Genomic DNA, 12,010 nt, shown 5'->3' with positions numbered 1-12,010 from the left:
TGTATAACTCTCCTTGCCTCCTTCACGTTTCTTTGAACCGACCAACCGAATAAAAGACTTCTGTACACAGACAGTTCGTTACCGGATACTAAGTCCTTGTGATGGTGCATAACTCCCAATGCTCTCTTCACATGTCCCTTTGAGCAGAGCGCGCTTATAATAGCCGTCACCGTGAAGCTATCTCGTGGGCAAGAAAACTTGTCCAAGATCTTGAAGATACCTATTGCGTCTTCTTCTTTACCAATCTTAACCAGAGTTTCAGCAACGAGGCTAAACGTTTGCTTATCCATGGCCCGATTCTCCTTCCTGAGATCTGATAAGAGTATCTGCATAGCTGTGTAGTCCTTCTTCTCAGACAAAACTCTCAAGACGTGGTTGAACTCCTTGTCCTGTAAACTGGAGCCAAGGCCTTTACAAGACCAGGAGAAGAATCTCAACAGCCTTCTCGGTGAAGTCTCGTTCTTACAGGAGTCAATCACTTGGGTAACGAAGTTGGGTGATGTAGAAACCGAAACCTTGTTCAAGTTTTCTTCAAGGTCATCAAGACCACCAATGTGGGAAGAAACAATGCGAATAACTTCTTCCTGCAACTCCGTCGATGCATGGTCTACCGAGTGATGAGAGCATAAATAGCGTGTAGGTTTTGAAGTGTTCGTTAGAAATGCAAACCCGTTTGATCTGACTATCGAAATCATCGTTATCTGAGGAATTTTATCGAACAGTTGGTCTGCACTTGCTCCTTCAGAGTTTTAGAGATGTCTACTCATTGAAAGGGTTATGAAAATGCTACACGAAGATACACGTTTCTCAGGTGTAAATTCTTCTAAAGAACACGACAATCAGTTCCCACTACAAGACATGGTTTTTGCAGAACACTAACTACTGCAGTTCAAAGGCTGTTATACAAATAGACAGATCAAGTACAAGACCGTAATCAAACCGGATAAAACCGAGAATCGGGAGACGACGGTTCTAAGGAGAAATGCTAACCGGATTGATTACCCCGAAGTCAAAGCGATACATGATAAAATACTATATTCTTATGGAAAGATCGAATTTCACGATATCTTCTTGTTGTTAGCTAACTTTCGACTAATTAAACTCATATAATTGGTCAATAAAACGTAATAAAAGGTTGACCGGTACGAGACGTGTCTTGCAAACGAATAAACTTGATATATGTTATGCTTTTCTATGCCGCATTGGTCCACTTGGGTGAACCAGATTCGCGTCTATACAGAGCCAGTCGGAAATACAAAAAATATTGCTAGGACGTCGACTACTTGCTATAAAAGTTTAGCCTACTTATTAACAACTATTTCTATGATTATGACGACAAAACAATTTGGTTCACCCAACCACTAATAGGATAACATATTTTTTACCAAAAAAAAAAACATATTTTTTACCCTGACACTATGTTTTTTTTGGTCAAGAATATGACATTTATCGGATATAAAATCTACAAAATGAGAGGTACCCATATATGGGCATTAACACAAGTTTTCTAGTGTACACATTGCATCTATTTTTGTTGGTCATGTAAATTATATAGACTGGATTATGAGAATAACAAAATGGATGCAGTACCATTTAAAATACACACATGTATTGCACACGAATATTGACTTAGTGTTTGAATATATGGATTGTTTTCAAAAATATGTTATACCATCTTGAACCCAGTCATTTTTTTTCCTGGAACCGCCACTGAATGTAGTCTGTAGAGTATATGTGATAAAATCATACTATCTTACATCTTAACTGAAATAAAAATTCCTGTCTCGTTTTTTTCTTTCAAATTTGATTAAACGAGCCCGGCCGACAAAAAAAGTCGAAGACGAAATGGGAAAGCATCCTAATGTTTGGTATTTTGGTTTGGTCATAGATTTTCTCAAATTGTTTTGTCAAAATTTTAAAATATTGATTTTGATATGGAGATGCATCTTATCTAGGTTGTATCTCCACCATCAAAAATATCTTATGATATTTTCCAGATAGTGACGTGGCCTTTTCTCTATCTCAACCAAACTATCCTCACCACTTTCTTTCCTTTATTTTCTCTGCGCTTTTCTCTTCCACGTCACCTCCTTGTCCTAAAATATCCCCGCGCGTCCCACCAACGCGCACTGTCGGAGAAACTTCCAATCTCCGCCGTCCATCCTCATCAACGCCTCAGATTACCATCGTCCATTTCCCCTCTTTCACCGTCCGTCTCTCATTATTTGACCTCTGATTGACAAAAAACAAATATCTCTCTCTCTTTCTTTCTTTCTCGTGTTTTTCTCACTTCTTGTCGGAAAACCCCGTCCCTTCTCTCTCTCTCCTCATCTCACCGCCGGCGTTGCGTCAGATCGCCGGTGATTGTTTCTGAGCTGCTATCGATTTTTGATCTCAACACTTAACCGGAGATAAAAGAGTTTGACTTTTTTTTGGTTCTTAGATTTAGCTTTTACGTTTCCATGGCTATACGATTAGGTTGGGGGATAAAAAGAGTAACTTTTGGTTTGTTGTTGTGAAATTAAGTGACTTTGAAATAGACAAATTAGGCGGCTTTGTGGGGGACACTGTACCGAAACCCTAGTTCTTGGTTTGGCCATGGAAGTATCATAGCACTTTCTCTTGTCTGGGTTTTTTATTTTGTCTTTAATTTTTGTATAAACCCCCTTTTCTAATGTTTTGTTAGTGGAAAATTATTATCTTTGGTTAGATTTTTTTTTGTGGGGTTATCTGTAAATCTGATCATGGATTTGAACGGAGAGTGTAAGGGAGGAGGAGATGGGTTCATTGACAGAAGCAGAGTTAGGATTTTGCTTTGTGACAATGATCCCAATAGCCTGGGAGAGGTTTTCACCCTCCTTTCACAGTGTTCTTATCAAGGTATGGTTTTAGAGTTAGCTCTTTACTGTAGATTGCAGATGATAATTTTTTGCTCTTTTATACAATGAATATTGTGGATGGATGTTTTTTTTTGGGGGGTGGGGAAATGTAGTGACGTCAGTAAAATCAGCAAGGCAGGTGATTGATGCACTTAACGCAGAAGGGCCTGATATAGATATAATACTGGCGGAGATTGATCTCCCAATGGCCAAGGGTATGAAGATGCTGAGGTACATCACACGTGACAAAGATCTTCGGAGAATCCCTGTCATTAGTAAGCTTTCTTCTTTCGCTTATCCATTTCTGAACTGTTACTTTCTCTACTTTGCTAAGTTTTTTTTTTCTTTTGAGGGCATGATGATAAACTAATCTTGTGAATGCTTTCAATTTAAGTGATGTCGAGGCAAGACGAGGTCCCTGTGGTGGTAAAGTGCTTGAAGCTAGGTGCAGCTGACTACCTTGTGAAGCCTCTTCGGACCAACGAGCTTCTCAACTTGTGGACACACATGTGGAGAAGAAGACGCATGGTTTGTTTTGCTATCTGAAGTTTATCTTATGGAAATGAACGATCTCCGTGACATGAAGTTTATGTGAGTGAGCGTTTGTTTTTGGCAGCTAGGACTTGCTGAGAAGAATATGTTGAGCTATGAGATTGACCTCGTGGGGTCTGATCCAAGTGATCCAAACACAAACAGCACCAACCTCTTCTCTGATGACACAGATGACAGAAGTATTAGGTCCACCAACCCTCAGAGAGGAAGCCATCAGGAAAAGGAGGTGAGATAGTATTATGAAAGCCTACAAGTCCTTTCAAAATAGGCAAAGAGCTAATTTCTTTTAGTTTGGCGCTATCAATGCTTTTGCTGGCAGTGGCCTGTTGCTACTGGTTCCGTTTGTGCTGGCGATGGTGCTGATGGCACTGCCACGTCAACTCCTGCCGTTGCTGTTATAGAGCCTCCACTGAATCATCTTCCTGAGCCTCACCATGAGCCTACGAAAAGAAGCACTAATCCAGGTGATTGCATTGCTTTGATGTAGCACTTTCTAATAGCGAGTCTAGCTTCTAATATAGCTACGGTTCTTTTGCAGCGCAATTTTCTTCAGTGCCAAAGAAAAGTAGGTTGAAGATTGGAGAGTCCTCTGCTTTCTTCACATATGTCAAGTCTACTGTCAATGGAAATGGCTCAGTTCATCCAGGTATGGCTGAGAAGCTTCAAGTGGTGGCAAGTGAGGTGACCAAGAACAACACCAAACAAACAAGAGGAGGTAAAGAGCTCACTGCTCAAGGAGAGAACTCAGTGAATGGCACGCTTGAGCGGTCACGCACGCTTCCAACACCAGTGGAACTTCACAGTAGTAAGAGTTACCAAGAAGTTCCAAATTCCCTTGAGCGGTCACGCACGCTTCCACCACCAATGGAACTTCATAGTATAGTAGGAGTTGTTACCAAGGAGCTATAGATGATACCCGGGTCGCTGCTAAGGATTCATCATCTCAAATTGACGCTTCGAGATTCGCTGCACAAAATGCGTATCCTTACTATATGCATGGGGTCATGAACCAAGTTATGATGCAATCAGCAGGCATGATGCCTCAGTATGGTCATCAACATCCTCATTGCCACCTAATCATCTGAATGGAATGACAGGGTTTCCTTATTACCACCACCACCCCATGAACACGTCGTTACAGCACAGTCAGATGTCACAGAATGGTCAGGTGCCACAGAATGGTCAGATGCCTATGGTCCATCATCATCATCATCATTCTTGGCCACAGACACAGATAGGAAACCACCCGTCTCCTAACGAGGTGAGAGTGACTAAACTTGACAGAAGAGAGGAAGCGTTGCTTAAATTTAGACGCAAAAGAAACCAAAGGTGTTTTGACAAGAAGATTAGGTATGTGAATAGGAAGCGGCTTGCTGAGAGGAGACCACGTGTTAAGGGTCAGTTTGTTAGGAAAATGAACGGCGTAATGTTGACTTGAACGGGCAGCCTGAGCCTGACTCTGCTGACTATGATGACGAGGATGAGGAGGATGAAGAGGAAGAGGAGAATCGGGACTCATCTCCTCAGGATGATGCTCTTGGAACTTGATAAACATGGGAGAGAACTGAAAACCGTGTTTGGTTTTATATCGAGAATGATGCTCTGCTACAGCCAAAACACTGGATATGTGTACTTCATTTGCAAAGGAGATAATGTGCTCAGCTTTGGCAGAGCATTGAAAATCACTATGTTTAGTTCGTTGATAAACATAAATGTGCTTTGATCATGTTCAGTGAGTTATGTATAAACCTTTTCTTCTCCTTCCAGCAATTTTCTTGAATTTTATTTTTCATGTGTTCTGTTTTAACATGTATAACGATCACCCCATGGAAAAGACCATGTGTTCCATAACTTAAAAGCGTCTCTTTTTGTTCGGATGGACACAAGGTTGGAAACATAAAAAAGAGATCAGTGTTCCATATCTTTACTGTAGGAACACCAGTTCTGTGTTTGGTCTTTACGAACTAAATAAGTAAACTTCTTCCGAGCTTTGCAATTTTTTTTGGGTCGAGTCTCAGGCTCAGTTGTAAATAAGGATATGATTTTACAGAGAGTAAGCAGATGATTATCACTCTATAAAGAGAGTTCATGTGTCTTGGATACATGAGGTTTTGGACAAGACAAATCAAACAGCTTTCTTTTCCCCAAAGTCAAAAAAGTACATATGTAACACAGCTTATTTCTTATTAATTGCATAATGTATTGAATCTGCATATCCCCAAATCTACAAGACAATGATGATACACAGGAGTATAAACGAGCTACTTCAAAACTATTGAGAGTTTGATTCTTATGGACTTTTTTATGTCGAATGCAATCTGGTGAATGACAACAACAACAACATAAACATCTCGGTGATCTGTCTTATGATCTTTTTAGCTTGTTGCTTCACATTACACAGCCACAGCTTCTGGCTTCTTGCTGGTCTTGATTCCTTTTATAGCTGCAGATTTTTTAGAAATAAGCAAACAGAACTTGAGATAAGTGTCCCATAAACTGGGAAAGTATATATAAATGTCCAAAGTGTCTCTATACCTTCTTCATAGTCTTTAGCTCCAAATACAGCTGATCCAGCTACTAGAGCATTTGCTCCAGCCTCAATAACCTATTTCAACTCACAAAAAGATTCATAAATCTCCAGGGAAACAGGAGTATCTACAGTTAAAGATGAGTAGAAGAGTTTTCGAGGCTTCACCTTGTATGCATTCTTTGGAGTGACACCACCATCAACTTCAATCCATGGGTTTACTCCCTAAAACACACAAGACAAAGTTTTGTTAGAAGAGGATCATGACAGTAACCTTATTACTCAGGCAGAAGAAGTAACCAGCTACAAAGATTACCTTTTCGACACACATTCTTCTCAAATCCGAGATTTTCTTAACTTGGCTTTCGATAAAGCTCTGTCCACCAAACCCGGGGTTGACCGACATTATCAAGACCAGATCCACCACTGATTCCAGAAACAAATTACACTCCCACTGAGTTATAATCCTACCATCCCTCGCTGAAGAAAATGCAGTGTTGTTAGAAGAGTAGAGAAAAAAAGAAACTCACCCTCCAATACATATTCTATAGCACTCAATGGGGTTCCAGGGTTTAGAACAACTCCAGCTTTGGCACCTAAGCTTTTAATCTAACCAGCACCACAAGGTAAGATTAATAGTGATAAAATAGTATTCCACCAGAAGCAATAACTCAAAACCGTGGAAGGTAGAAAATAAGAGTACTTGATTGACAGTGCGGTGCAAATGGATGGTGGATGACTGCTCACAGTGTACACTGACGATGTCTGCACCTGCTTTGATGAAATCTGGTACCCTCAGATCTGGTTCCACTATCATCTGTGTTAGAGAGAAATTGAAAAGTGACATCAAGAAACCATATCTATATATAGAGAGAGAGAGAGATAGAATAGAAAGGAGCGAGGTTTACAAGATGAACATCCAGAGGAAGATCAGTAACAGGACGCAAAGCATCAACCACAAGAGGTCCAATAGTGATGTTGGGAACAAAACGACCATCCATCACATCAACATGGATCCAATCACAACCTGCACACTCTACTGCTTTTACCTGCAAAAGAAAAAAGAAAAAACAAACAAGAAGTCAAGTGAAACAGGAAAGCATGGAAAGGAAAGAGAGAGAGAGAGAGAGAGAGAGAGAGAGAGAGAGAGAGAGAGAGGAGAGAAGAACCTGCTCGCCTAATTTGGCGAAATTAGCAGAGAGAATGGAGGGAGAGACGATGATATCACTCTTGGAATATTTATCAACACGAGCAGTGGCCTTCACAACACCATCATGAGTTCTCCTTCTGCCAAAGAGTTCACATAATAATAATGCAAAAGAAAGTTTTGATTCTTTTTTCAAGTGACAAATAGCAAATCAGAAGCTCATATTGTTTACTCTCTCTCTCAGTCATATCCACAAACACATGAAAGACAATTCATTTAAATAACCGAATCCATTGCAATCATCAAAAACTCAAGGCTTTGAAGAAAAGATAAGAGTTGTTACCTGGAGAAAGAAAAGGAAATGGGTTGGTAAAGGAGGGACCTTTGAGGCCTAAGACCGAACCCATTGACCTGGGCTGACGAACAGCACAACGAAGTGGATACTGAGCTCGACATATCCGATACTCTAGATTCTATTCCTTCTTTTTTTTTCAAAAAAAAAAAGAGAAAGATTCAAAGCTTCTTTCTCTCCACTAGAATCCACAAAAAGGTTGGTGGTGGGTTTAGCTTAGTAGTGAGAGAAAACACCCAAATCGTTATCTCTCTTCTTCCTTCGTCTCAACTCAACAAGAAAATTGATTTTTTTTTTTCCGGGAAATGGAAAAAGGAAGAAAATCTCGAAGATTATGTTTTTTCCTGCCACGTGTGATCACGTCTCGTGGGGAACGCCTACTTCTTCATCTTCTGATCCAATGCAGCTTATCTCAAACGGTTGGCTCTCTCTTGCTGACTTGTAAATTTGTGAAATATATTGCATAATTTATCTATTGGTATATTATTAGTATATTCTTATTAAAAAAAAACACAACAACAACATAAAACTAAAAAGAACAAATTTCTCTAAAAATTGATTTTTCGGTTTATATTTTTGGATCCATTATTAATTCAAGAACCGTATTACACATTCCATAACACAAATTATAAGAGATTAAAATCATTTTATTCAGTACTTATTCAAACTTCATTACATATTATTTAATTAGACAAGACGATAATTCATGCTTGTACTAGTAGGAGGAGCAGCACACACAATTTCACTTCTTGTTCTGTCCACTACCACTACCATGCAAGTTACTGAAGTACGCTTGAGGGTTACTCTCAAATCCACCTCTTGAGATGTAAGCTCCACCTTTTGAACCTGGTGCTACCATATAACCTCCTCCTCCTCCACCGCCACCACTGCTCTTTCCTCCTCCACTGCCACCGTTCTTTCCTCCACCGCTGCTGCTGCCGCTCTTTCCACTCATTTTCTAGTGTGTGGGTTTTGTTCAATAACTTGGAGACTTTAGACTATTGAAAGGAAGTGATTGAACATAATACTATTTCACAGATATATATATATATATATATATAGAGAATATTCAAATCGCTGGTCAAAGAAACGATTGTTCCCAATAACCTTTTGGGATGACTGCATTATCTAACTGGTTCACATCACCTTGTAAAAGTGAACGAATATGTAGCGTATTTATTAGCAGGCTCAATTAATCCCACGGCTCTTCCCATTCGTTGCAACAATTCTGTATCTTAGGCCTATAAGTAGAATTAGAGCCCAACTTAACAATATCAATAGTGTAGTGGCTTGGGCTATCAGCCTATCACCTGACTTTTGATCCTCACTACTTCGCTTCAATTTTTTCAAAAAATCACACTATTTTCTTCTAGATAACAGGTAAAATTATTTTTGCTCAGAACAAAACTGGTAAACTTATTTCTCTTACGTTACATCATATTCAGTTTATGTTCTCCTCTAAAATAATACCAATTATGTTGCAAAAATCATTTTCTAAAATTCCTTTATTTTTTAAAAAAATATTAATTATTGAATTTTATCTGTGTTTAAAGAAAAGACTAGCATTTTTATATTATTTTAAAAGATAGAGAAACTATATTATAAAGGTAAATCAAATTTATATGTACATGATATTTATTATATTTAAAAAGAAAAATAAAGATAAGAGTGGAGATTAGATGTTATATTAAAAGCTTATAAAATCCGTACCACGCATCCAGGCCACAACAAAGAAAAGCGCTCCCAATGTATTGCACAAACGTGCTTTTAACTTTTTGGTGATAAACATTATTCTATCATCCGAAATACAAAAAGGAGATTTAACAAACGAGGTTTCCATCATTAGAATTTCAGACAAGCAATGGTTTTTGCTTTAGCTTTTCAAGTTTTGTTTTTAGCTGCGCACTCTCACAGTTAAAATTAAATAAGGAATCTTTTTTATTTAGTCTTTGTAAAAAATAGTTTACCTTAAAATTCCAGGACTCAACCCTGGACAAATGGTGGAAATGGAATGTTCAAACCCATTAGAGAACAGGTATTTTCATAAAAGTAAGATGGCCTCTTCAACAAGGGATTTTAGTGGCAACAAACAAACAGCAATCACTTAACATTTAACTTAGGAACAACATTATGGCAGTGTTTTAGGGGTCTCTTAAGAGGGTGACCACAAAATTGTCAAAACTTAGAGGAAAAATTGTCAAATAAAAAGTGGATTAGGTTGAGTTCTTGTACTGTTTGTGGATCATATTAAACATAAAACGATCCGTGATTGGTTTGGTTTTTTTTAATAAAAATAAGAAAAAAGTAAAAATAAGAACCCCCATTTGGGATTCCGCAATAATAATGCTTTAAAATAGTTTAACCAGGAACAAAAAAGGTTACGGTGACGCATACAATTACTTAAGAAAATTTATTAATAAAAATAAAATCAAAACAAAAGTAGAAAAAATAGAAAAGGTAGGGATCAATGACAAAGGCGAGGGGAATGGGGTCGAGCGCACGATGATTTGACTTTGCAAAATGCATTGTTTCGTCTTTCGTGCCTCTTTGCATGATCATAGGGCCACTTTACGATTCACTCATTTATTTATTTCATCAAACCATTGATAGACCACGTAATCATTTGTCCAAAAATAGAAACTGTGAAAAATCTTATCGCCTTTTCTTTGTTTCCAATCACTAAGTGGACTAATTAAGATATATATATCCGTGTTTTTATGGGTTAATTAAGGTGTTTACATGAATCTATATATATAAAGTAGACTTCTCTGGCACCTCCTTGCGCCACGTCATCAGTAAGCATGGGGCGTTTTTAGACACGTCAGCCTCTCAATAACACACTTTCGACGTCAAAAACAAACCATCAAATTAGCCCATTAAAATTAAAAGCATCGTTAAATTAAAAACTGTAGTTCACACTATGTAATTATCTTTACAGCCCACCTACGGCCCATCACACCTTACAAAGACGTCGTCTTCCTCACTCTCTTATTTTGCAGCGCCGATGTGGCGTGTCGTGTGGGAACGTTTCCGTAATGCTTCTAATCCTCATTGAAAAATGACATTTAGAGTCCCTAATAACTCCCTCCAGCCATCTCTCCACCTCTACAACTTCACACCATAGGTTTTCAAATCCCTAATTTTAACGAGCTACTTCTCACAGACTCCTTCACCTCCATATAAAATTTTGATATGAGTAACAGACCACCATATTGCCGTTCCATCAAAACAAATTCATTCGCAAAAATGTCTCAAAAACATGTAAATCTACTGTTGTTGTCTCTCCGATCGTGCGTTTTCTCTTTTGCTAACACTGATCGTGTTCTTCAAAGATGTTGTCTCCAGGGTGGCTGAGGCCAGGTTGATTTTCAAGCTGTATCATTTTTAGGAAGCTTGGAATCCAGCAGAAGATGGGATGCTAATTACTCTTGAGCTTCTCCTGATCGACGAGAAGGTACAGACTGTGCTTTGAAATCCCCTCAAATTGTCCAGTGCTTATACTTATAATGCTATCAATTAAAACATCCACGTGCCTTTTGTTATGCAAGGATTTATTGCACCTAATCGTGTACGTCATTGTGAAGCTTTTCTCAAGCTGAGCTCCACCTCTATAGCCTCACCAACTTCTTCGCGACGAAGAACAAAGGTCACCAACCACAAATACATGAGCACATCTTAATTTCCTTTGATATATGTCTTTCTTTACTGTCCAAGACGTCAAAAATGTCAAATTTATTTAGAAAGTTGTGATAGTTATGGATCTTCGAATTGTTCTGCAGGAAATGAGCTTAGATGTTAACATGACTAGGAATGTTGGTCTTCAAGGTTCCCTTGATTCTATTGGTGAAACAAGTTGAAGGAATGGTTCAGAAGGGAACACACGGCGACATATTTCTAGAAAAACTGATTCTAACTGATGGTTAAGAGCCTTACGCATAAGAAACCGAACGTTTTTGATCAGAAGCTAATAAATTTTTCACTTTTCACATGGCACTAATCTGAAAGAGCCTACACAAGTACAGAGGTAATGGTTCGCTATATTTTACATTCTTTTTGTTCCCCATATGATTCTAGATAACCTAGCAAGATGAAAGTGCTCTTAGGTATCTTTTTACAAACTTTACTTATGCGGTAAAGAAGATAGGCTTATTTATGAAGAAGAGTCAGGTCTTTGTGTTTAGTAAGTTGCATAGTCATGGTGTGGTTTGTATGATATATCAAGTTTTGGAGGGTGATTTGCTTAAGAAATTGGCTATTTGGTTTGGGTCTAATTTTTCATTTGTAATGTGTTTCTGATCATGAACCAGTTTTAGCAAATAGTTTTTGTCGTCTACATCAATTGACTATTTGGTTTGGGTCTAACAACACAGGATCCAAAACAAAAACAACTAATATCAATTGAATGTTTCATAAAAAAATTTATACTTTGGAAAATTGCATAACTTTACTGATCTCAGCATTTTTTTTTGTCGGCACTGATCTCAGCATTTTTTTCATATAATGGACACTATGTAGATTTTTGCATCGTATTACACCAACTAAATTGAGAATTT

The 12,010-nt window shown here is 38.2% G+C and overlaps 2 protein-coding genes, 1 long non-coding RNA gene and 1 pseudogene across 3 annotated transcripts; 2 read left to right on the top strand and 2 right to left on the bottom strand.

Moving 5' to 3' along the window:
* Positions 1-72: 72 nt before the first annotated feature.
* LOC130506268 (pentatricopeptide repeat-containing protein At5g61370, mitochondrial-like) lies at positions 73-695 on the bottom strand (the record flags this gene model as incomplete). Its single annotated transcript, XM_057000904.1, has 1 exon — positions 73-695. A coding segment is annotated over exon 1 (623 nt), but the record flags the coding sequence as incomplete, so codon positions are not given.
* A 1,371-nt stretch (positions 696-2,066) lies between these two features.
* On the top strand, positions 2,067-5,282 carry LOC108837465 (two-component response regulator-like APRR1; annotated as a pseudogene).
* Positions 5,283-5,590: 308 nt separating this feature from the next.
* On the bottom strand, positions 5,591-7,595 carry LOC108837464 (ribulose-5-phosphate-3-epimerase, chloroplastic; the record flags this gene model as incomplete). Its single annotated transcript, XM_057000903.1, is given in 9 exon segments — positions 5,591-5,874; positions 5,967-6,036; positions 6,127-6,183; positions 6,275-6,384; positions 6,489-6,567; positions 6,662-6,775; positions 6,867-7,007; positions 7,128-7,245; positions 7,449-7,595. Coding segments are annotated over 9 exon segments (852 nt in total). The 3' UTR covers positions 5,591-5,824.
* A 2,876-nt stretch (positions 7,596-10,471) lies between these two features.
* LOC108838883 (uncharacterized) lies at positions 10,472-11,803 on the top strand. The gene is made up of 4 exons (XR_008941950.1): positions 10,472-10,718; positions 10,803-10,911; positions 11,006-11,103; positions 11,237-11,803. It is a non-coding gene; the product is annotated as an uncharacterized LOC108838883 (long non-coding RNA).
* Positions 11,804-12,010: the final 207 nt, after the last annotated feature.

Source organism: Raphanus sativus, unplaced genomic scaffold (genome assembly GCF_000801105.2).
Source record: "Raphanus sativus cultivar WK10039 unplaced genomic scaffold, ASM80110v3 Scaffold3055, whole genome shotgun sequence".
NCBI lineage: Eukaryota > Viridiplantae > Streptophyta > Magnoliopsida > Brassicales > Brassicaceae > Raphanus > Raphanus sativus.
Note: the sequence above shows the minus strand (reverse complement) of the source record. Positions and strands in the feature narration are given on the sequence as shown.